The sequence below is a fragment of the Styela clava genome, chromosome 7, assembly GCF_964204865.1.
Source record: "Styela clava chromosome 7, kaStyClav1.hap1.2, whole genome shotgun sequence".
Classification (NCBI taxonomy): Eukaryota; Metazoa; Chordata; class Ascidiacea; order Stolidobranchia; family Styelidae; genus Styela; species Styela clava.
The window spans coordinates 19,075,891-19,103,136 of NC_135256.1; the positions used below are offsets into that span (position 1 = coordinate 19,075,891).

Sequence of the window (27,246 nt, forward strand, 5' to 3'; positions counted from 1 at the left end):
AAAAAACACAATTTGGATGTGAATTTCTTATACATAATCAGACTAACATGTACAACCCTATATAAAAATGGAAAGCAAAAGCGAAAACAACTACAAAAAAGATGCATTTAAAAGCATTGCTATTGGTCAATTATCAATATACAATAATATGTGGAACATAACAACTAAAAAAAGGAACATTTGTGTTCATCAAATTAATAATACGGTATCTAAAAAAATTATGAAAATATCACAGTACTCTACAAACAGTACATGGAATTGCAACTTGAATTACAAAAATAATTAGAATTTATTTATAAATCATGGATTTGAAATAGTAAGTGATTGATTGAAGTATATAATTATATATTTTGTGATTATTAGCAGAATAAAAATAATGTGCTTTGATTGGTTCGTGAAAATTTGAAAAAAAAGTACTTGGCAATAAAGATAAGCCACAAATAAGACAAAAAATCCAAATTGATGGTTATCTTTTAGTGTTGTGAGAATATCCGGCCACACTTAGATGTTACATCAATTTCAAAAAAGCATTTTAGCACCATATCATAAAAGCAGTTACAAGATTGATATACTGAAAGCATCAATGGATTAGAAAAAAAATGACAAAAAATATTATGAATTGAATACCAGAGTAACATTAAAGCATCTATAGAATTAAACACTTGCTATCATTGTTGCTCTTTAGTGCTTTGATAGTGTTTAACAACACCGACATAAATTCAAACATACAGAAAACCAACACCAATAAAGTTAAGACGAATCAAAAGAATTGAGGTTGTAATTCCAGCAGAATGGAAGTTAATCAAAAATAGTTTAATTAAAAAAAATCACTTTACAGAAATATGATATTACAGCATGTATTTTTTGTTTTAACAAATGTGAAACAAAACATCGGTGAATTCTATATGATAATCGATTTTTTCTGACTTTACTATAAAAAATGGATTTAAGCCTTGTATCGAACTTATCAACATTGTCCACTATTTCAAAAAGCGAAATAAACAAGTTTCATTGTAAGTGTAGTTTCCAATTATTTTCGATTCATCAGTTAATAAATACCACAGTAAGTACTACTCAGCTGAACAATACTGTTGTTGTTAAGAATAAAAATCTGAGTGGACGAAAAACTAGAAAAAAATAAATTCTAACAAAGGCTTTCGAGAGTTTGAGTCAAAAGTTTTAACCTGCCAGAAGAAAAATATTCTAATGTAAAGCGTTCTTAGTTGAAATTATGTCCATCCTTTACATCACCAAAAACAGAATTAATTCAAATTTACTTTGGGGCCAGTGGATATTTTGTAAATCAATAGTTGTGAGTGGAATTGACTTTTTCTATCAATCTAAAGAGACGTATGTTTCACTTTATTTTTCCATTGTAACATTATAAAAAATGTGGTTCCGTCATGATTAGAATCAATTTTTTTCACTCAAATCCACACATATGATAAATATTTTCAAAGATAGGCACTGGAGCTAAATACCGTTCAAGACAAAGCAGGAAAAACGGTCCCTCAAGAAGCAATAGATATCATTAAAAATTTTGCATTACATAAAAACATAATTTATTTTTGTAATGAAAAACGTAAACTTTGACATAAGGCGAGGAATCAAAAGCTTATATATCGACAAAACAAAAAGCTGGCAACCTATTCAAACTACTATTTAATTGCTGAAAAACAGATGCAAGACAGTAATGCACCTCACAACACAATGGTATGATTAATTACAGTGAGCATTTAAATGTACAAAATAAAGTAAAAAAAGTTTTTTAAAAGTTCCAAAACAACAATGGAGGACTCTGTGAGAAGACTTAGAAGTAATCTGCACCACCACCTTGTCCGTTAGCATTTTTCTGTAAAGAGAAATATTATTATTTCAAGTATTGAATTCATTTAGATCAGGGGTGTGCAACCAGCGGACAAGGAAAAATTGTGTGGTCCACAGAGATGTGCCAATTACGTTACAATGCCCTAACAGCTAGCTTGTGCGAATTCGCAAACAACACATATCATAAGATCAATAACCAAAATTTTTGTGTGGCAACTACTAGAAAGCCTATGTCAAACAAGATGGCGGCTCCCGATTTCATCTAGTAGTTATTTGTATCTGGCCCTCCTGTATTAATGAAGGTTGCACACCCCTGATATAGATGTTTGATGATCATTGCCCACCATTTATGTATTTTTGACTGCAGTTTCACGCTAGCAACTTTTGTTCAGTTTGCGAAATTTGTAACCACTTGGCCACAAAGACGACAAAGTCAGATAACATATTATATTGTTGTTGATCTTCAATCAGATTTTTTGTTCGAATTCGTTAGATTTACTCTACCCATATAATATTGGACGCTCCCATAGTATGTGAACCAAGATGGCGGACACCTGAACATAGTATGTGTACCAGGTTAGGGTTAGACCATAATTTTATTCCAATTTTCTATATTTTAGTTCTATTACGAGTTCTGTGACAAGCCAAGTGACTCCGGTAGTATTTGTACCTAGAATTATGGCCTAACCCTAACCTGCTACACATACAACATTTCGGTTTCCGCCATCTTGGTGCACATACTTCTGGAGTAGGCCTATCTAATATTGTTATGTCATCATAGATAACCAATAATATCATAAATATATAATATCAAATTGATTTGAGATTCATTTCACCATCCATGCATTGTGGATTATTTAAATAGAGCAAAAGTTAGAGGATTCCATTTTATTTCATTCGTTAGTTTGGCTATTACAAATAACACAATACAAACTATACGTCATAATGTCACTAGGTATAATTAATATTGCGTATGTATTCTATAAAATGGATCAAGGTGATTCTAGGGGATTATTGCCAACCATGACAATCAGCCTTTATTTTGTTTAATAACTGAAAAAATAGTAAATTATTAATGTGTTCAAAAAAACTAAGTTGTTATTATCTTTATCCTTAGGATCTGATAGGTGATCATGATTCGCAAAATTTATAATTTATACATTTTTACATTGGTAATGTCACGTTTCTATTTTCGGCCTATGGCCTTAAGTCAGAAAATACCAATGAAAAATATTTTGAACTTGAAATTATCGCTCAAACAAAGTTGACTACACAATATTATAGTGATGCAACACAAATATATTTTGCAGCTCAAAGATCGCTCATTTTATGACAATGCACGTCACAGACCTGCCTTCAACAAATACACAACACAGTCGTACATACCGGACTCACTTCGTCATAAGCATGACTGTAGGCGTTATTGGTATGAGACTGCCTCTGTTAAATAACAAATGTTTGCATTAGCTATAAAAAGGGCACACCCAAACTAAACTTTCAAAAAGGGAGATAGGAGCATTGCGACGTGCAATGGAATTCCAGGATATTAATAGCACATTACTGTATAATGGTTTAATCACCTATATTTAACCTCGATCAAGTTTGGCCAGGCCATAAATAGTCAATATTCTGATTTTCAAAATGAAATATTTTTCTGAGAATGGATTGTAATTTGAAAATAAAAGAATCATAAAAATATTATGAAAAGTCTAGCAAGCGAGATGGAATGTACCCACTAACCAATCAAAAATGTTGCAATAAACAAATTCAAAATTGAAAAAAAAAAGTTAGGAGTTGTTCAATTTAGCAACCAAACATTCAACAATGACATGCTAGTATCATAAAAATTCAATGGTCCAGAAACTTTCACAAATTTTTCACAATTATAAATTTATACATTGCTCTTATTATTAAGTGATTACTTGCGCTTTGGATGTGCAAGCCAATGAGTAATTTTACCATTTCATATATTCATAAGACAATCATATTTCAAAATATTTATATATCCATAATAAAGTACTAATGAAAAAGATAAAAATGAAATAGCATAAAAGAGTCACTAACAGTGTTTCATTTAAATACCATTAAAAAGTATCCAGCAGTTTTCAAGAACATTTTCTATCAAAATCATTTTTGATGAAAACCTCATTAGCAAAAGTCTTTTTCGAAAAAGATTTCAAATAAATAGCATCTGCGTCATAGTGTGTTTACATACATTTTCATAAAGTCAATTCCATTGTAAATAATAATAACCTCCTAGGGAGGCCAATTAAGGGATTTCCATTCCACAACTGGACAAGTAAAGATAAATGATAAAAAATGACTCAATACATGACCATGCTTGAAAAAAATATAAGCTAACTTGATGGTACTCAAAACGAAAAACAATGTATATTTGAAATAATAGAAAAAAAAGTAAGAGCGTGTTGAAGAGCACGAGTACCCTCTCTGATGTCATAATTCAGATAACGTTATCGACGCATTCAAATACACATTGATGCTGAGTATTAAGTATTTGAAAAAATACAAATAAAGTTGAGTGTGTTACGTAATTATTAAGATATATTTCTCCACAATATGCCAAGAAGTATTTGTTTGCGAAAGGTGTTTGACACGGAGGACGCTAATTAAATATCCAAAGTCATTGTAAATATTAACCAAGGAGTTAGAAATTGTTTTGACATACTGTATTATAGCAGTTCTATGCCGCTAATTTCATAAGTGCTAACAATTCTAGTTGCTTTAAATTTTGAAAAAAAAACTTAATAAAAGAAGAATAAAACTGACAGAAAAAAAGTCTTACCCCTCCATTTGTTTCTCCCATATCGAATGTATCTGAAACACTGTACATATTCGCTGGTACTTTAGCTCGAACCAATCCAGGCTGGAAGTCAACGAAAGGATTCTGAAAAAAAAAGATATCATAATATCTTCTGATAAACTTTAGGTGGATCAAATTTCCCAGCACAATTAGGCCAACACTCTTAAATTGAAAAATATTGGCATTTTTTCGTGTAGATCGGATTTGCGAATCGCCCTGAGGCAAAGTTGGAATTTCATAATTTTTGTTGGATTCTCAAAATTTTCTAAACAACTCAAAAATTGAAATGAAAATAAGTTGACTACGCATTTTTGACAGTCGAAAGTTTACATATCGTATTTGCTCGTTTTGTAGCCCGGGCTCATATTTTTTTACCCAAACTCACTAACCGGGCCCTTATTTAAACCCGCCCTTATTCAAACACGGGCGCTTGTTGTTTCACATATGGATAAGATCGATCGTTACAATAATTAATATATTGTCATTTTCAGTTCTCAAATACGATTTAAACGAGAATAACGAAAATTTTGACTTTTCCTACGCACCGCAGGTACAAATCCGCAAAAGAAAAAAAGTTTTGCGACGCCCCATCAATATTGAAACGACGCACTTGGGAGTCGCGACGCCCAGTTTGAGAACCACGGTGTTACGTAATCAATGGTATCTGTTATGTAATTGGACACCTGAGGCATGAGTGTTATCTACAAGCGCTCAAAATTCAACAGCGCTGTGACAAAAGCGCTTCTTATTTCCTATTGTTTTCTACCACTGAAAAATCAGCTTTTACATCGGGCGGGTATTCAAGCACCAGCCCTTAGTTATTTTTATGTTCTGTTCACTATTCAAACGGGCCCCTAATCAAGATCTGGCGGTAAAACGAGCATATACGATATGACTAATCCTGTTTATCAAAATTTGATTTCCTTGGATGTATGAAGCCCGGGGTTGAAATTTTCATCAACCTCAGGTTGGGCGCCAGAGGTAAAGTTTGCTATGTTTGTTTTGAGATTCTGAATGATTAATTGAGAAGATGGTTGAATATTTTAATATCCTAGAAGAGGTTCTCAAATAAAAACATTAATTAATTTCAGCAAAGCGAAACTGTCTGCACCACAGACTATATTCACTGTCAATACAAATACAAACTAGGATATTTGGTTAATACAGACAGATAAATTTGACATATCTCCCAATTCAAACAGTCATTGGTAATCCAAACACAAAATGGCTTAGAGAAAATGTTATTTTTCACAGTGAAATAGTATAACATGTTTGGCTGGTACCTCAGCTCATATTCCACATTATTCATTTACTGCAAATCTAACATTATGAAGCATTAAAGTACAAGCACTGAGTGAGTAGTTTAAAAAACTAACGTTGACAGCATTGCCTCATTGTTTTCAGACAGTGGACACAAAATCTATTTTCTTCCTGCAATAATTCTTAATGCAGTTGTTCCCAAACTAAAATCATTTTGTGTCCATCACGAAACATCAATCCATGGACTAAAAAATTATTCGTCATCTGCCCAAAACTGACCAATTTTTTCAATTAATGCTTGAAATAAGGTATGACTGGCTATAAGAAGTCAAATTTCATTCACGCTTTGTTCATGATTTGTATTACAAATAGTATGAAAGTAGATGCGTTGCTGGGTTTTTAAAAAGTTTGGGTGCCTCTGTATTAATGTATTATTACAAGACGTAAAAAAGCAAATTATGCCAATTCGTCTAGACTTTTGTCTTTGAAAGCAAAAACGCGACAATGACGATAAACAATATATTTTCAACTTGTCGGATATAACGAAAATCTCTAAACGTTTCAAAAACGAGAAAAATCAGGATTCGTAAGAGAAAAACTAAGTAGACCTAAGGACCGTTATTAGTAACCCTGGGTCAATTGTTTGCTGCATGACATATTATGCGAACAATTGAAACCGACTAAATAGATGGTAAAATGTTTTATGAGTGAGATACTTTTATAGCAACTTTATATGACAGTGACGTATTATTTGACGAACTATGATTCGCTTAACCATCCCTACATGACAAAGACGCATAGCCTGTGTGTCAGGAATGAATGACACACAACACAACAAACATAATATCTATGAGGCATCATAATTCAAACTGGGTGTGGTAATTCCCTTTACATTGTGCATACAAATTTGAATTTTCGTAAATTTTTTGTAAATACAGATACTGTGTCTACTCTGTAGTATAAAAGATGAAATCTGAAATTGTAAAACATTTGAAATCATGTAATAAAATACAAATCTTAATTAAATTTCTCAAATTACTGATTTCAGTACATATTGCTTAGGTAAATATCCGATATAAATCAATTGCGTGATCAAAGGTTGAATGACTATGACAAAACAAGAAGTAAATTATTAACTTGTTAAACATTGAGTTATTTATATTTCATATATATATATAGGAAAGAATACTTCGATTTCGTACACATTCCATTTGACCATGCATCCTGACATTTTGACAGTCCCTAGCTAAAATGAAATAACACTTGAGCCATAGTTGAAAAAATTATGAACAAATCAAATTAACAGATTTTCAAATTCGATTTGAAAGACCAATAACACTTCTGTAATTGAACATGATTTTTATATTTATCCCTGGGTAGAGAGTAGACATGTTGATTATAGATTTGCCAATAGTGATTTCAATTTACAAATATGGTAAATGAATAATAAATTGATGTAAATTCTGTTTTCATCATTTCTAGTGATCTGTTTAAGAATAAATTGGTTAGTTTTGCTACACTAAGTATTATCATAAAGAGCTGTAGGAATACAACAAAATCAGAATGATATCCGGAGAATTTGGGTTTCAATTTGTCTGTTGATGAATTTTATTAACTTTAAGATAGTTGCTTTAGCCTGGAGGTTGACCAACAAATACTATATGTGCTGATGACTATTGTAATTCAGTCAAGAGTATTTAATTTTCCTACTTCTTGCCTGCTGTCATTAAATTATAATCAGGATGATGAAATTTTATACTGAAATTGCGACATAAAAAGGAGGGTACCAGTTTAGGGTTAGACCATAATTTTATTCCGATTTTCCATATTTTAGTTCTACTACAAGTTCGGGGACTATCTTTGTTAACCAAGTGAATTAATACTCCCATAGATTTCAGTCCTGTTACACAACTTGATGTAAAGTAGGTGAACAAAATTAGTCACCTCCATATTGGTACACACACTTCTGGTGCGCCAAAAGGTGTATTGTATGAGAAAAATACAATAGTCAACATTGTTAGCATATAATGTAAAATTTTAAAGACTGTGTACTGCGAATAAAAAAAATAAAAAATTACCTTCAAATTCATGTCATCATGCATTTCTCCCTTCTTATTTTTAGATTTGGATTTCGTTGAGTTGCATATACAGACAGTCACTACTATAATCAAGATTAAGCCCAGTGCAGAAGTTGATACAGTGAATACAAACATCCAAGCTATGATGCAAATACAAGATAGTAAATGAAACTTGTAAAGGAAAATTTTCCTGACATTTGTGAACCGTTATCATGATAATATTCTATATACTTTTTATTTTTATCACAACTCCTCAAATTGTACGGGTTGTCTAAGTAATTTGACTTAAAATAATTTGAAATTTGAAAATATTATCAAATGTATCGGAAACAAAAAATTGTAAACTATACCCATGCCTGGTCTAAACTAGTAATACTATGTTAAAATTGCCTCAAAATATTTTGACCGAAAAAATATTGAAGATCTCACTCAATATACCAGTACATTTTTGTTATGTTCATGATAAGAAAAATAAAATAAACTTCCAATAGATATAAAAAATACCATTATATGTTAGTTTTTACTTATTTAAAATATTCAATTTTACTGGTATAGGTTTCGGTGCAATTTCGAAGATACTTATTATTTGTAAAAAAAACACAAAACCTCAGAGATAAAAAAAAATTCTGGAATAAATTCAAAATTACGCATGCATATATAATCTAGAGTAGGGCTACTCAACTGACGGGACGCGGTCCGAATCCGTACCTTTTAAGTATTCAATTCGGACCGCGTCTGATTTTATTTTCATTTTGGAGGATTGTCTCAATTTAACTTTGCATATGTAAAAGGATGTGGAATATTTTGCGGTTACTCAGTTTTCCACAATTTGCGTTTCCTTATCTTTTTAACCAAAATAGAGTCACTAAAATATAGTTAGGCGCAGTCTGAAACACATTTTCTGGCAAGACCAGACCCCAGGAATTTTCAATTTTTTTTATACAGACAGACCTTGAGCAAATATAGTTGAGTAGCCCTGATCTAGAGAATTCTCAATCTGAGAAAAAATCAAAAGGTAACATCTGAAAAATCGGTAAAATTAATATTTGATGTTCAGACCACCAAAACAGGCTTATTTGATTTCATTTCTGATAGAGATAACAAAATATCATCCAATAAAAAAAAACTTATCCAACTTATTGTGTACACAGAATATCACTCTTTGTGAATACACCATAATTTATTGAATTGGATTTTGTGAACCTAATCAATTAAGTGTATTCAAAAATATTAATTCATAATACTTCAAGAGTAATGAATTATTTAACATTGGCAAACCTGTGGGATCTCTAGTTTAATTCATCAATAATAGTCAAATGACAAAAGAACATTGTATTCATCCTAATCACTTTGTTTATTAAATTCATAAATCTTCACTTACGATCTGAACAATCACTGCCTGCAAATCCCCACATACACGAACAATAATGTTGAAGGACGTCAGCGCTGTTGTCTGTTCCATTTTTACATGTACCAAAAGGGTCGTTGCAATCACTAGAACTCATACAAGGTATTTCTGAATAATAATAAAAACAAATAAGGCAATTTCGTTAGGATAGATGAAGACAGATAATATGCCAATGATCAGTATTGTCCTATCACTAAGGTGAATTTATTAGGGTAAAAGATTCGGCGCTTCAAAAGTGTGTCTAACAATATGGATCTAATTAATTTTGTTCGCCTATTTTGCATCTAGTTGTGCAAATGGACTGAAACCTATGAGTAGGGAGTAGGGTATATTACCGTGGCTAACACAGAAATTCCACGACTTGTAATAGAACTAAAATAAGGAAAATCTGTATAAAATTATGGCCTAACCCTATCCTGGTACACACACTACGGGAGCCCCTAACCAAACATTCTGCTAATTAAAAAATACTAAAAGTAATATCCTTCTACTGACTTCTTCCACTTTCAAGCACAGGAATTTTATCAATTTTTCCATTAGTTGCAAATATAAAAGATTATTTTACAACACTAACAACAACTTGATTATACCACTGGTCAGTTCATTTCCAACAAAAAATAATGTAAACATTACATAAATCAACTTACTGAAGCATTCTTGAGCCGTCGGGGTCACTTTAGCAAAAGTATCATCCTTACATCTACAGTAATATCGACCATTGGTATCCTCACAGTTAGTGGTACTCAAATCACAATATCCTGCACTTTTACATGCCTGTCCTGGAACTGAGAAATATATATACCTATATAAAATCGGGTTTATTCAATTTTATGATATGCTATGATATTGAAAGTGATTATGTCCAAAGAATTTAGTTCGTCTCAATTTGAGCTTGTAAATTAATGCCAAAACGAAGTTTTTTAACAATAAAATTTACTCTCAGATTGTTGGACGACCACTGAGGTGCAAGAGCTATAAAACTCTATAGAAATATGATGGTGCATAATGCATCAGGAAAACAGGTTCGGAGATTTAGTAATATTAACGTTTTTTTTTATTTTTCAGGAAAATTGATATTTGAAGAAAACGATAAAAACAAATAAATGCCTTTATAACATACTAATCACAGTATTCAATGATCCTGTACAGTTTATAGCATAGTCTGTATTGTTGACGGTATTTCCAGCTGAACACTGTGAACAACATAAAACTAATTAGTATGACTACAAGCTGGAATATACTTTGTACTCATTCATTGGGTTTTTGTTAAGTGAGAGATAGACGAGGAGCCGGCCTTTTTCAGAAGGAAAACAAGAAAAATTTTAGTAGTATGGTATTTAATAACCCTAAAAAACAAGTAACTTTAATATAACTATTTGAAATTTGGGATTATGAATGTCCACGACCTTTAGAACTTAAAGTGTACCTTGATTAGAATAACGATAACAATACCATAGGAGCTTTAGGAGGTATAATTGCCTGGAAAAAGTTTAATGTCTTGCGCTACTTAATTTACAAATAATGCTTTGATCAGTGGTTAAATAGACCTTCTTAAAAACATATGAGTAATGCTTTGATCAGTGGTTAAATAGACCTTCTTAAAAACATATGAGTATCCCAACACCTAGTTAAATTTAAAGCAAAATTTTGCATACACATTCAACTTTAGAACAGAAACCTCAGCTAATATTAATAACTTTCTCAATTACCATTACATTAATGTGAACACCCTATAAATGTAATAAAATAACAGCTAAACTCACATTCGTTTGGCTCTCGAAGGATCTTTGAACAGTTTCATCAGTGACGCTTTCATCATCTTTATAAATTAAGTCATATGTTGCAATAATACTACCCTTCCGAACATTTGAAACAACAGATTTTACAAATGATTCCGATTCATTATATATGCCATTAAGCTATAGCAGAAAAAAAAAAACTTTATAAACTTTGAGAAAATAAAATTTCAATAATAAAAACTTTGGCATATGCAAGCCTTTTTTAATAAACTGTTAAGAAAGATTAGTGAACTTAATAGTGTCTAAATGAGTGTATTAATTGATAATTTTGACTTTTTTATCGCCATCGACAGGTAATTCAGAATTTGACTCAGACTGAGTGTCAACCCCGAAAAGTTTGCAAATACAACCCTGGCTCTGACTCAAATGAAAACATGCCGAACTCTGACAGTCCTGCTTGTTAAACCATTCTAAAAAATCTATAGGCCTATCAATAAACAAAAATGTTACAAAGTATTTCATCAAGTCAAATTGATATTGCAGTGTATGATATTGTATATTAACTCATTGATTAGATTGAAAGAAAAAATTAGAATGAATAATCAAACAAATACATACAATATCTTCAACATCCTTCTTTGTTTGTTCTTGGTCTGTTTCGTCAAAATCATTCTCAAACGTTATCTCCCCACCAAATGTTTTTCCTGTGCAGAAAATTACAGAGGAAACATGAATGAAGAAGCAGTTATAAAAGTTGTGATCAATTTACAGATTTTAAATCAGCATGGTTCGATTAGTTGACAAAACTCTCCTTATATAACAATATATGGAATTACAAGTGGGGCTATATACATTGTAAATAATTGTATAAATTCTAAAGCAGAGGTGTGCAACTTATAATACAAGAGGGCTAGATACAAATAACTGGGTGAAACCACAGGTCGCACCCTTATTTAATAACATAGGCTTAGTAGTATTGATGGGAAAAAATTTTGGGCATTCTAATGTCATAAACATATATAATTATTGGGCTCAGGTGTAACCTTCGCAACGCAAAAGGATTGGAATTGTTTACGCATGTCAAATTAAACTAAATTAAAAACTCGTTTTGCGGGCCACAGACAATTCAAAATTGGCACTTCTCCGCGGATTGCACTTTTTTCCTTGTGGGCCGCATTTGGGCTGCAGGTTACACACCCCTGTTTTAAAACATCACTTTCAAATGTAGAAGATGGATATGTTTTGAGATGGGTTATTTTCAACAGCAGGATTGGAATATATTCAACATTTATATTAAATGAATTTGAATTTGAAAATGCATAGGAATATACATTGATTTGATTGTTTCTCTGTCCTTACAGTTTTTAGAAGTTTATATCTTTTTTGGTCATACAGTAAGATTCAATTGCTCTAGGTTAGGTAATTTTTATAAAACTGATAATTCAAAATTGTTCCATAAAATAGTTGAAGTATCAAACATAAATAATTTCGAAAGGGATTTTGAGCAAACAAATTTGCAGTTCATATTCACAAATCACAATGAATAAAATGGACATTCTACCTTGAAGACAATCTCCTTCTTCGTTTTCATAATATGCAGGTGGACAACCAACACATTCGTATCCCATGTTATTCTCACTAGGTTGACATTCAACTCCTTCATAGCACCAGGCATAGGCCGGATTGCATGGTTCTGTTAAAATTTAGCAACCAGTGAAATATCTTGGCCCTTCTAACACAGTTGAATTTGAAAAAAAGGCAAAAAATTACCAATCAAACTAAATAGAAACAAAGTTGTTAATATTTGAATGATAGAAAAGTCCCATCAATAACATAATATAACTTTTTTGAATACAATCTGACAAAAATTAAAATTCCAAAATTGAAGGGCTATTTAACGATGCAATATAGTAGTAACATTAGTGTAACTACCAAGTTCTGGAAAAATGAAGTCAAGACTTAATTATCTCAGAAGATGCTGAGGCCCAGTATATCGTATACAAGACATAATTATGTTAACAATGCAAAACTTATATACTGCTACTTTCCAGAATTAGTTTATGCCTATAACCAGGGCTTCCTGAATGCCCCTGTTTTAAAGATATGTCTCACAAAATAAATTTGTATGTAGTATTAAACTGTAACCATATTTTGTTTCATTTTCATTAGCAAGACAAGCACAACTCAACTTAAATATTAAAAAAGTACACGAAATACATGTGATTGCCCAGATCAGCTATGTAAACTGAAACACTAAAAATACTTAGAACTGTAATTAGCATTTAATGTGGACTTAAGTTATATGAGTCATCTGAAACTGTTGAATACAACGAAAAATTGCTGCAGCAATACTTGGGAGAAACTTGTTTTCAATACTATACTGATTTTTAGTTATGGACGGAATCCCTATAGCAGTATATAACAGAAAATTTGGCGCTCCAGAATTATGTGTACCGATATATATGTAACTGATTTGTTCACCTATATTATACAGCAAGTTGTGAAAAGGGACTGAAAACTTATGGGCAGGGGCTATAATCACTTGGCTAACTTTGACAGTCCTCGAAATCGTAATAAAAAGGAAAATCGGAATAAAATTATGGCCTAACCCTAACCTGGTACACTAACACATACTACGGGAGCACAGAAAATTCAACATTGTAAATGATATGAATTATTTACCCACTTGCACACACACTGCTCAATGATTTAACATAGCCATTTACGCATTCACAATCACTGCCACATTCTTGACCAAGGTTGCATTGTCCTGCACATGGATCTAAAAATGGTACCGTAAATAAGTGTAACTATGAATGTAAAATGTTTAAGTTGATGGGGGTATGGCATATTTCTATGAGACGTTTTCTCACCTTCACACCCAAAAAATATCTCTTTGTCGCTGACCTTAACCTCCATTAAAAAACTTTTTATTTAATGAATATTTGAACTATAGGCTATTATGTTTTTTTAATTTTCTGGGTTGAATTTCTGGGAATATAAAATCACCAATGAAATTTTCTGGACACCTACAATATAAATGCTAAAGAACAACATAGCATAATAAACATGAAAATCAAAATCAGAAATGATGCATACCAATAAGTCTTTATAATTATGTAAGTATGTCAGTTGTAGGCCTACATACAAATTTTTCTACGCTGAAACATACCAACAGTAGGTGTGGGTGTAGGAGTGGTTGTTGTAATGTCATCTGAAAAGATAAATTTTATATTTATATTAACGAAGAAAATCAAAAATATACGGCAACAAAAGTAGTATTGGCAAGGTAAAAATATTCTGCTCGATGGTCATAAACAAAAACCGACCAGAAAAAATATATACAATAGCCTTATGGGAAACATTTGTATGATCTAAGGAAAGCTCACAAATAAACTTGCTATTTTGTGGAAAAATATTATGTTATTCCTATTTAAGATACAAAAGTTATTGAAATTTAAAAACCTGAGGTAGCTGACAAATAATACTGTAATATAGATTAATAAAAAATGATGTATGGTATACAAATTATTGAAGTACATCATTTGTACATATTACCGTATTTCTCCGTGTATAAATACACATCTAGGTTTTAGTACATTTTTAATGAGAATTTTCCAAACTCAATACATAATACGCATATCGAAATTCCGTCCTCTCTTGCCTTGTAGGTGTTTTCTCTGGACGTTTCAGGCATTCTGTCTGCTTGCCTTTTGTTAACTATATATATCTGGTAATATGTTTTATGTATTTGCCTGTGAAACATCTGCCAATCGTGATGTGATGTTTTTTGACATTAAAGTTTCTTGTAAACTTATTTGTCTCTTCCCCTTTAAAAGCTGACAAGGCTGGATATCAGAACTGTTTTCAGACACTGCACTTCAAAGAGAAGCCAGAAAGCGGTAGGCCACTCATATGGTGATTTATTAGGGTAAAGTTTTGCTGATTCGGCGAAACGGAGAGAAACAGACCAGACAATGACAGCAGTTAAGGAAGTACAGCCTGTTTTTATCACATCATTTTTTCTGGGCCTTTATCAACACTAAATTGTTGATGAACTGGGTATGCTTCTACCGAATCAAGCATGATCTGATTCAAACAGACTTTGCCCCATAAAATTAAGAACTTAAGATTAATAAATGTGACAATTATTAGCCAGTTAAAGCATAAAAAGAGAATTAATATTTTTTGATATTTTGTAAACCAATGTATAATAGGCACCCCCATATTTGTGAGACTAAATTTGACAACGAAAGTGTGTATTATACGCAGAGAAATGTGGTAATTATCTGTACTTACCAACAGTGGATGTAGTTGCGGGTGTCGTAACCCCATCTAAAACAATAAAGTTTTACACAAATAACAATGATGAAATTGGTGCCGACATCAGAAGACGTTTTGAAACCACCGACTTTCAGACACTTGGTGGAACAGTAGACGGCAAATGGTTGCAAAAGTGGCATCGGCAATGGAATTATATTCTGTTTATGGTCATAAACAACAGTAACAGAGAGCCCATGAAAAATATAAAATAGTCTTTCGGAAAACACACAAAATAAATCATATTAAAATTATAAGAGATATTCTAATTAATTATTGAGTTAATTATGTTGGAAGATTAATTATTATTATCAAGTAATTGACATACCAGTGTCATTGGAAGTTACTGGAAAAAAAAAAAATTTATTTCAAAAGTATATAAAAGACAATTGAATTAATAAATAGATATTCTGAATACCTATTCATATCAAGTAGGCTAATTGACATACCTGTTACGTTGGAGGATGCTGAGAACAAAAAATAGGTATTTTAAAATCCTAATAAAAGGTTATCTATAAAGGTTGGTACATATCATAGACGACCAAGACTGGAAATAGGTTTACTGGTAACTGGAGGAAATTTATACTCAAAACACTATAGTTATTAAATTTAATGAATGTGAGGTAACTAATAAATAATACTGTAATGTATCTTATTCGGAAATAATGCATGACGATACAAAGTATTTAAGAAAATCAATTGCACATTCAACTTTTTATATGCTGAAACTTACTAACAGACGGTGTGGTTGTAGAATTGGGAGCAGTTGTTCTTGGTGTAGGAGCAGGAGCAGTCGTTGTGGGTGTAGGAGTGGGATCAGTCATTGTGGGTGTAGGAGTGGGATCAGTCATTGTGGGTGTAGGAATGGGAGCAGTCATTGGGGGTGTAGGAGTGGGATCAGTCATTGTGGGTGTAGGAGTGGGATCAGTCATTGTGGGTGTAGGAGTGGGATCAGTCATTGTGGGTGTAGGAGTGGGATCAGTCATTGTGGGTGTAGGAATGGGAGCAGTCATTGGGGGTGTAGGAGTGGGATCAGTCATTGTGGGTGTAGGAGTGGGATCAGTCATTGTGGGTGTAGGAGTGGGATCAGTCATTGTGGGTGTAGGAGTGGGATCAGTCATTGTGGGTGTAGGAGTGGGATCAGTCATTGTGGGTGTAGGAGTGGGATCAGTCATTGTGGGTGTAGGAGCAGGAGCAGTCATTGTGGGTGTAGGAGCGAGAGCAGTCGTTGTGGGTGTAGGAGCGGGAGCAGTTGTGGTTGTATTACTTGTAGGATTCGTAACCTTATCTGAAAAGATAAATTTTATAATTATGGTAACTAAGAAATTCTCAAATATATAGTTACAAAGGTGGTACAAGGAATGTGAACATATTCTGCTCGATGGTCATTAACAACAGCCCCAAGAAACCCAAGAAAAATATAAAAAAGGTTTTTGGGGAAACAATTCTATCTTCAACTTAATATAAAATTATGTCTCAATTATCAAACACAATCTGAATAAGAGGGTAGGCTACTGAAAACAAAAACTAAAGTATATTAAATCAGGGGTGCACAACTCAAATGAGAACACGTGCCAAATTTTTCAAATTCAAAATAATCTTGTCGCGTGCCACGCACAATCGTTGGTATGGACCTTTCCCCGACCTCTTGACTGTAAAATTCTTCCTATACTTTACCATTGCAAAATTGTCGGTGCTTATTTTAAGAGTGGTTACGCGAGTTGGCGCCTGTAAAATGGGATACTTGTTTCAAGCCATCATTCTGATTCATTGCATTCAACAATCTGTTTTTTTTTAAATACCGATAAAGAATTTTAGCCTATTCTATCACAGCTATATATATCTACACTAATTTTTGATTACTGCAATTAAACTGAAACTCCTAAGAAGACAAAGTGATCATTGAAATATTTTATTTATATTTACATATCTGAAACAACTGAAAACTAACGAATAGAATTCAAAAACGCGAAAACGAGGTAATGTTTAGCAACAAGCCTCAAAATCTGTCTGTGCGACAAAAATGTCTGAGCGTCACTTTTTGCACCTTGCTGATTGGCCAATGTCACGATTAAAAAAGGAAGTCGATGCTCGGGGAAACAACCTTTGTAAATGAACTCCCGTAAGACACACATAGGATAGGATTTACATATTTATCCCGGGGGAGAGGAAAGCCGATAAGACGGCTTATCCATATGGCGAACCCCGGCCTCTCGTCAGGTTACCATTCCAAGTCGGGTATGGGATTAGTTTTACTGTATTGTTTGTTTTCGGAAGCATGGACATCAAACAAATTTCAATAATAATACATAATAACAAATGTCTATTTATTGAAACAATTTAATAAATTGAAAAACTGCTGATTTTGATATAAATGTGATATTTTAATGTAGCCTATATCATAAATAATTTTTTTTCACGAAACTGTTCGCGTGCCACGTTTGAGCGTATGGCGTGCCAAATTTGGCAAATATTATTTAAAAGTCAATAGAATTATCAAACAATAACTATTGATATCAAGTAATAGACATACCGGTTATGTTGGAAGATGCTGAGAACAAAAAGAGTATTTTAAAGTTCTAATAAAATATCATTCACTATAAATATAGGTAGCCTACATATCATAAACAACCTAGACTGGAAATATGTTTTCTCGCCACTGCAGTAAATAAATGATCGAGACACTAAAGTTATTAAATTTTAATGAACCTGAGACAGCTAATAAATAATACTGTAATATATATTAATCAGTAGTGATGCATGACAATACAAATTTTTTAAGAAAATCAGTTGTATGTTCAACTTTTTATATGCTGAAACTTACCAACAGTTGTTGTGGTTGTAGAAGGGGGAACAGTTGAGATCGTAATACTTGGGGAATTTGTAACCCCACCTGAGAAAATAAATATTACATTTATAGCAACTAAGTGTTGAACTGACTAATATCATATAATACCTTATATTATACGATGAGAATAGATAATATATAGCTTGCACAGCACCTGTGCTGCAATCCTCAGAAGCTAGCATAAGCAGAACCCAATACAATATGTGTAAGAATGTCAATTGCATATTTAGCTTTTTATATGCTGAAACTTACCAACAGTTGGTGTGGTTGCAGAAGTGGGAAAAGGTGTGGTTGTAATACTTGTAGAATTCGTGACCACGCCTGAGAAAATAAATATTACATTTATAGCAACTATGGGTTAAACTAACTAATATCATATAATACAACCTTATATTATACGATCAGCATAGATATACATTAGCTTGCACAACACCTGTGCTGCAATCCTCAGAAGCAAGCACAAGCAGAACCCAAATGAATGAAGCGTGAAACGATAACAATGAACTGAAGTGAACATGCAATGTTGCCAGAAATTGGCAAAATGAAATAGTTCAAAAAAAACAATATCAAGACTAAGAAATTCTCAACTATAGGCCCTATAGCAGGGGTGGGCAAGTTTTTTGGAACAGGGCCAAAAATTTTGATCACCTAGACTGGTGGGCCATTTAATAAGTGTGACGTGGAAAGTTACATTTTATGAACAATATTTACAGTGTTAGTGTTAGAAAAGCAACAAGGAAACAAAACAATGAGCCTCCTGTCAAATTTAGGTTCGATTGCAGTCTCAACAAATTCCTCGATATATTTTTTAGCTGGAACATCAAAAATTGGTTTTAGTTTGGTTGTGGCAGGATCAGGCGGGCCAGTTTGAATTACCCAACAGGCCTGATTTTGCCCGCGGGCTATAGTTTGCCCATGTCATCCATATAGCTACAAATATGGTACCGGCACTGTAAACATATTCTGCTCGATGGTCATTAGTGACTGTCTTAGAGAACCCAAAAGAAATATAAAATAGCTTTTTGGGAAACATTCTATCTTCAACTTGAAATATTTATTGAATACGTTTCGAACACAGTCTGAATACTAATTGATATCAAGTAATTGACATACCAGTTTCACTGGAAAAAATGATTTAGAAATCAACAGAATAATTGAACAGATATTCTGAATAAGTATCTATATCAAGTAATTGACATACCGGTCACGTTGGAAGATGGTGAAAACCAAAAACAGGTATTTCAAAATCCTAATAAAAGTTGACTTTAAATGTTGTTACATATCATATACCAGTGATTTTCAACTAGTGTTACGTGAAAGACCTCCAGATGTTCCATGTCAAAACGTTGCTTTAGTTTTTTCCTTTTATTGGCATATTTCAAGAGATAAAATAATACAAATTTTGACCAAAGATCATGTATTTGGATTCAATTTGAGCGTTGTGAGATAATGGGAATCAACTGTGCGAACTCTGAAAATACTCTCATCATTATGGACGAGTGAAACTGTTGAAAAATATGTGCTATGTGCTTGCCTCTTGCCAATATCTGCCAGAATAAACGATTTGTTCTAATCGAAGTAAGCGCATGTATTACATAAAATGTCATAGCCATTTCTAGCCAATTACAGCAAGTATAAAATATTTCTCATTGGTATTTCGGCGTTATATTTAGCGTCTGAGTTTCAAACATTTTTATTTATACTTCAGCTTTTTGTCATCTTGAAATACAATTTATAGTCTTTTTTCAACTCAAGTTCCTGAGCTATTGGTCTTTTTGCTATTTCCATTCTATGCCAAAACTGAAATAAATATTAGTTCAATATCAATCATTCCTGAAAATCGCCAATGTCATTTTGTGTTTCGGTGTTCAAAACAGGTTGAAAATCACTGTCATAGATGACCAAGGCTGAAAATAGGTATTCTCACCACTGGAGTAAATGTAAAATCGAAACATTACATAGTTATTAATAGGTTTACTGCAATGAGGAACTAATAAATAATACTGTAATATATAGTAATCAGAAATGATGCATGGAAATACAAATCATATATAAGAATATCAGTTATATATTTAATTTTTCATATGCTAAAACTTACCAACAGCTGTTGTAGATATAGTAGTGGAAGCAGTTGAAGGATTCGTAACTGTGTCAAAATAAATTTTATATTTATAGCAACTAAAAAACTTTCAAATATATGGCTACAAAAGTGGTACAGGGAATGTAAACATATTCTGTTTGACATTCATTAATACAGGCTCTGAGAACCCAAGAAAAATATAAAATCGCCTTTCAAAAACATTATTATCTTCAACAAGAAATATTTATTATTAAATATGTCTCTAACTTAGTCTGAATAAATATTAATATCAAGAAATTAACATACTAGTTTCATTTAAAGGTACTGAAAAAAAAAAAAGAAAAAAAAAGTATATAAAAAAAGTCTATATAATTATTACTAAACAGATATTCTTAATTATCAAGCATACTATACTAGTGACATTAGAAGGTAGATCAATAAACACGTAAAAACAATTCAGTAAATTAAACACATTTGATACATTTCTCTAAAGTTCATCTAAAATATTATTTGCAATTGCATCTTATATTGATACTAGCAGAAGTCAGGCCAAAAGTATACCGGACATTAGAATTATCCTGCGTATCTCTATCATCTAAATTTTTTATTATCGTTCTCAATTCATCGTTATTCAAGCCTTGTTTAGTAGACGCAACACGAGTGTATGAATACTTGGAAATAACAGAACATAAATATATCCTATTTTTGACAAAATATTATGAGAGCTAAATCAGTCTTTCATGTTAACAAGGTTAAAATCAATCCTTAAAATTGAAATTGCAAATAACAGTACAAATCGCAAAAAAGTATATTATTAGTACACCTAATAATATTGGATTATCAGGTATGAAATTCGGTAGATATCATGAACGACCAGAACTGTAAATAGGATCTTTCCACTGGAGCATATATATAATCAAGAAGCTACACTAATCAAATTTAATTTACTGAAAAGAAGGTAACTAATAAATGTTATATACTAAACAGCCCAGAACACTTCCCTAAAGAAAAATAGCATGGTACTTCATTGGAGATATTACACAATGACAATATGTGGCAGTCGCTATCTCTATTTCAAGATATACTTAATACCAATTAATTTTTTTTCTTTCTTGTGCACCAGATTCATTAATAAGATTACTGATACGGTATAAAAAAATTCAAACCTGTCATATTTTGACATCTGACGAAATGGACCGAAAATACCAAACACAATCCGAACAGCAGATAACGCATCATAATGCTGTAAGTTGTTAGGTCGCAGTAAAAGTTTTAGGTCCAGAAAAATAGGTATTACTGTAATTGTTCTTGATATGTAAATATATCCAATTGTTAGTAGCAAACTGCTGTGGCAATAAATAATATAATCCTAATTCAGTTTGAAAGAAGACCCAATATTAGTGTACCTTTTATAAAAAATTACACAAAAACTACAGATTGAAACAGTGACTGATGACAAACTGTTCGTGGGGATAAAATACCACATGCTAACATGGGCACATGGGTGTATGAAACAATTGGCAGATAGGTGTATGAAACACTGAAACAAAATGAAAAAATATACAATTATTGTAGACTAGTCTAAATCAGGGCTACTCAACTGGCGGACAGCGGTCCGAATCCGGACCTTTCGACCGTTCAATTTTGACCGCGTCTGCTTGTTTATTTTGGCAGCGTAAGCATCGTTTTATAGTTTTAGATGATTTTGATACAATATAAATACATAGCTATACAGTTTGTCGTACTGGTACCGATGTTCGACATTTGTGTTCAAATTTGTGAGTCATTCTTAAATTTAATATTGCATTTGAAGTTTCGTCTATTTAATAAAATAAATTGTCTGTGATGTCCGGACCCCAGTAATTTTGAAGTTTTGTAAACGGACCTTTGGTGAAAATAGTGAGTAGCCCTGGTCTGGACTACTTATTAAAATCAAGTAAGTTCAATGGAGCTAATTTACTCTAATGCCCCTCATTTACGAGACAGTCTGGGCCTCCATATCTGCAATTCGGCACTGCGCAATAAACGGAAAGGAAGTGCAATCTAAAACAACAACATCGGATTCCTCGGAAAAAAATAATCGGATTTACCAATAGAAAAAATTTTACTGTAGCATTCAAGAGTTTTTAACAGAAAAATTTTGATCATGTGACGACCGCGATTAATTTAGATTAGAGACGCCCTCGTTTCAGAAACAAATAAGGTGTTTGTTTTATTGAAATCGAAGAACTGTGGCATAATGCAGTAAATATAGGACAGTTGCATAGTCTACAATTGTACAAATATTACAACTGTTCTACTATTCTGAATATTGTATAATACAGTAATGTATTCTGTCGGTACTGCGATATACAGGTATTAATTTTCACAATATACAGATACACGGCAATCATACTGTCATAAATTTGGTTTGCTGATTATTCAGTGCTGCGGTGATCTCATTTATGCAAGAGAGATTAAAAAAGAACTGTATTATACTAGAAAAAACAAAACACTCTTGATCAGTGGTTGAGTCACTTAATTAAAAAAAACTGTGTATGGCTTCTCAATTTGGCATTCTAATTTTGATGCTTATAGACACAGCAGATAGGGATGTCCAAAACGAATTGAATAAATTCCAATTTGATGACCGTATTGCTCCGTGTATAATACGCACTTTCTGACTTTCATGGTCAAATTCAGTCTCCTAAATAAGGGGGGTGCGTATTATCCATTGGTCTAGAAAATATTGAAAAATATTATTTCTCATTTTATGCTATAATTGTCACATTTATTAATCTTAAGTTCCTAATTTTATGTGGCAAAGTCTGGTAGAATCAGATCATGCTTGATTGTATAGAAGCATACCCAGTTCAACAACAATTTAAAGTTGATCAAGGCGAAACAGTTCATTAACTCAAGCGTCAGAAAAACGGTGTAATAAAAGCAATGTTCCCTCTAATTTATTGTAGTATGTGTGCGCAGAAATTTTGATGTGTGCGCACTTTTTTGGAAATGGCTAATATTTGTGCAAAAACCAATGAAGAGATTTTGGCATTCTAACCGGGTAATGGGTGGGCCAACAACAAACTTTCTCAACCTGCCAACCGAGAAAATTGTTACATTACATCGAAATACGTCTGTGCGCAGTAAATCTATGCGTGTGCGCAGCCTCTGAAAGCTGTGTGCGCGCGCACACGCGCACACCTTAGAGGGAACACTGAATAAAAGTAATAAAAATACGCTGTACATCCATTTATTGCTGTCATTGTCAGGTCAGTTTCTCTCGTTTTACCGAATCGGAAAAACTTCACAGTCGTAAATCACCATATGTCACTCAAACTGACGGTTCCTCTTCGAAGTGCGACGTCTGAAAAACACGTTCTGACGTATTTTGAAGCTTTGTCAGCTTAAGGGGGAGAGACAAATAACTTTACATTATACTTCTATACATTAATGTCAAATAACATCACATCATGATTGGCAGACATTTCACAGTTAAATACAGAAATAAATAGTTAACAAAAGGCAGGAAAGCAGAATACCTGAAACGCTTCCCGAAAAAAACATGCAAGAGAGGGACTGAATTTTTATATATGTATTATGCATGGAAGTTTGAAAAATTCTCGTAAACAACATACCAAAACCGTATTAATATTAAATATGTATTATCTGTGGACGTGCGTATTATACAACGAGAAATACGATATATTCGGATATAAAAAAATTTGAATTTAGGAATAATTTGATTTCCAATATTTGAAAATTAGAGATTTTGAGCTGCCAGGCAAGCAGATCAAAACGTACAATATCTTAACTGATAGCAAACAACACAGAGCAAACAATAACTTTTATATTTAGGTAGGTCAGTACAGCAGTAGGTTGTTTCAGATCTGCAGATGCAGAGATGTGATCAACATGAAGATCTGAAAATAGTGAGTAGCCTAATGTAATTTTTCTACATGAACTTGGCGCCAATTAAGTGTAGTATGCATTCGATATTCCAGAGTGCAATAGTGAGGCTTTAACTTACATCTGTACATACAGACATACAGCTACAGAACGCCTAATTTCACATTTAATCATTACTAGTTTGACAGTACTACCCAGACGGGTCTTACTACTTACTGAATACAGCGCGAAACACCGCAAAATAGCGCGAAACAGCGCAAAACAGAATGAAACCAGCGCAAAACAGAGGGAAACAGCGCAAAACAGGAGACGCAGTCATTACCACCTCCTGCCACGAAAGAACCACGGCGCCTCTCGCCGTGGTTTTATGGCGCTATTTCCGGTATATTTACAAGGTTATGTACCGGATTATAGGTTATCATGCAAAATTTTATTTACCTTTTTGGTGCTCCGGAAGTATGTGCAGCAACATGTCGCACAACCTTAATCCGCTACACACACACACACATACTATTTTCAGGTTGTGCGCCATCTTGATGCACATACTTCCGGAGGTCCCTTTTTACCTAACCCTAAAGCCAACCATATCCATATGGAAAATGTTTTAAATTATGGTACCCAAAATGTGTCACCAGCAGGGGCAGACCTGCCATTACAGCATTACTGGCTACATACGTTGGTTTGTGTTTTTAATTTGCTGCCGTGGTACTCCAACCCAAAACAAGGTGCCCCGAACTCATCGCAAAATTTTTTTCTGCTCCACACTGTTTCCCTCTGTTTTGCGCTCTTTCCCCACTGTTTTGCGCCGTTTCCCTCTGTTTCGCGCTCTTTGCGGTGTTTCGCGCTGTATTCAGTAAGTAGTAAGACCGCTACCCAGACTGTACTATGCACATACAGACTGTAGACAGGCTACTGCTACAGGTCAAGTTAAGTCAAATTTATTTTTCCAACCAGTAAAAATGCAAGTTTCACTCAAAATACGGTACCAAGACAAACTGAGAAAAGACAAGCTGAAACTTTACTGACTTCAGCTCAAATCTGTTGCTTGATGTCTATTATCATAGCACCCCCAAGCTCAACTGTTGTTACATATTTATTGCTGTATTGGGAGGTGTGTAGACTAATAGTAGGCAAAAACCGACAAAGGCGATGCCGCTTACTGGCAATCACCGACCAAAATTGTGTATATAAAGTCACTTATAGTGTTATAGCCACTTTGCACCGACCCAGCGCTGCGGATATCCCACGTCTGCACGTTGACGGAGCGCCGACAGGCTGATGAGATAAATGTCCACATAGTCGGTATATATATGTTAGGCTTTGGTCTGCCACAGTCTGACGCTTTGCTGCTCAGTGTGTCCCGAATGTCAGTTGTTACCCAGCACTATTTCCTTGTTGGACATGGAATGTACATATGATTCTTTCGATATTATGTTGTTATCGACTTGCTCGTTATTGGACAGGTAATGGACCTAACGATCGTTTCAAAATTTTGTTGTTATTGTTATTATTTGTCTCCGTCAACACGTTTTGAAGAAATCGCTTTTCTCTTCGAATACTGGACCAATTGCTTTGAAATTTTCAGTGGTTAAAGATAAAAATTTTCTCCAGAGGGCTATTACTTTTTTTTTCGCTACGACGTCATATATTTGTGTCTCTACGTGTCCATATATTTGAGCATAGCCCTCTGGTTAATATTACTTTCCTCCTTTTCTCTTGTGTTATGGACGTTTCCCCGAGCATTGATTTCCTTGTTTATGTCCATTACAATGACAAATCAGCAATAAGTCAACAATGACGTAACAAATGCAATTTCTGCAGCCTTTCAGAGACAATGCTTTTTTTCGGATAGATTTCCAAACATGGTTGTAAACATTGTCTCGTTTTTGTGGTTTTACGTGTTATTTGTCAGTTTGCAGTTGTATTTTCAAAAAATAGTTGTGAATCAAATAACTTAATTGTCATTTTGTCTTCCGAGGAGCTTCAGTTTAGTTGCAATATTTAGTTGCTCGAAACTTCACCCTGCAAACTTTGCGATAAACTAGTTTAAAATTAGCTACCAGTACCTGTGGTCCTAACGTATATGAATATTTATAATAGAAAATAATAGATTTGAACATGTAAACTCTACCTCTCCGAAGCTCTCGAAATAATAGATAGATAGTTTATATTGATAACTCCAAATTACACACAAATTATGGAGAATTCTGGAGAGCGAGCAAAACTTTTAAAAAGGTTTAAAACATGTGATAAGATTTACATATTTATCCCGGAGGGAAAGGAAAGCCGATAAGACAGCTTAAACATATGGCAAACCACGGTCTTTCTTCCGGTTACGAATTTTGGTTGAGTATGGGGTTAGTAGCCCAATAGCCAGTTATTCGTTCCAGATGCATATGGACTTATGGTGGAGGATATTCGAAATGCAATATATTACAAGCCGGTGAATTATTTGTGAAACGACAAAACAATGTACATTTTTATACCAAAATGGTAAATGGGTGTATCAAAAATAGAAATACAAATCTTGTGTAATCAATTCGCTGGTGAAGAATATTGAAAGTGAATTGCCAAAAAATGAAAAGAATTAGTAACGGAAAACACAGTAATGGAAGCGAGTATGGCGGTCATGACACCAAGCTTAGTGAAAGCATCGAAACAAATACTAATACCACAGTACACAGTGGGAACATTTTTTTTTCACAAAAGTGAAAAAGTTGTGAAAACTAATTACTTAAACTGGGTGTATTGAAAAGTATAACACTAAAAAGATTGATAAATATTTACAGGGAATGAATAATTATTGTAGAGCTTGAAAGAGCAATAATTGTTTTCATGGTAACAAAATGTGTTCATTAGAACAGAAAATATGCATGATTCAACACCATCAGCACTTGGAGTTCTATTAGCGTGGGAAAGTGACAAATAAACAAAAAGAATTGAACAATAATGTACATAAATGAAACCACATTTG

General features: G+C 33.2%; 1 protein-coding gene across 1 annotated transcript in view; it reads right to left on the reverse strand.

The window, feature by feature from the left end:
* Nucleotides 1-424: 424 nt before the first annotated feature.
* Nucleotides 425-27,246, reverse strand: part of LOC120327953 (uncharacterized) — a 32,831-nt gene continuing 6,009 nt past the window's right edge. Inside the window, exons 2-22 of the mRNA XM_078114686.1 lie at nt 20,400-20,479; nt 19,503-19,520; nt 18,554-18,622; nt 18,278-18,346; nt 17,987-18,004; nt 16,187-16,741; nt 15,903-15,920; nt 15,782-15,799; nt 15,433-15,468; nt 14,306-14,347; nt 13,820-13,915; nt 12,695-12,826; nt 11,752-11,837; nt 11,158-11,313; nt 10,515-10,587; nt 10,042-10,179; nt 9,368-9,502; nt 7,987-8,126; nt 4,631-4,732; nt 3,214-3,267; nt 425-1,852 (exon numbers count right to left, since the gene is read on the reverse strand). Of these exons, the coding sequence (XP_077970812.1) occupies nt 1,811-1,852; nt 3,214-3,267; nt 4,631-4,732; nt 7,987-8,126; nt 9,368-9,502; nt 10,042-10,179; nt 10,515-10,587; nt 11,158-11,313; nt 11,752-11,837; nt 12,695-12,826; nt 13,820-13,915; nt 14,306-14,347; nt 15,433-15,468; nt 15,782-15,799; nt 15,903-15,920; nt 16,187-16,741; nt 17,987-18,004; nt 18,278-18,346; nt 18,554-18,622; nt 19,503-19,520; nt 20,400-20,479 (2,077 nt within the window). The 3' untranslated portion in view covers nt 425-1,810. The remainder of the gene's footprint in view (nt 1,853-3,213; nt 3,268-4,630; nt 4,733-7,986; nt 8,127-9,367; nt 9,503-10,041; nt 10,180-10,514; nt 10,588-11,157; nt 11,314-11,751; nt 11,838-12,694; nt 12,827-13,819; nt 13,916-14,305; nt 14,348-15,432; nt 15,469-15,781; nt 15,800-15,902; nt 15,921-16,186; nt 16,742-17,986; nt 18,005-18,277; nt 18,347-18,553; nt 18,623-19,502; nt 19,521-20,399; nt 20,480-27,246) is intronic.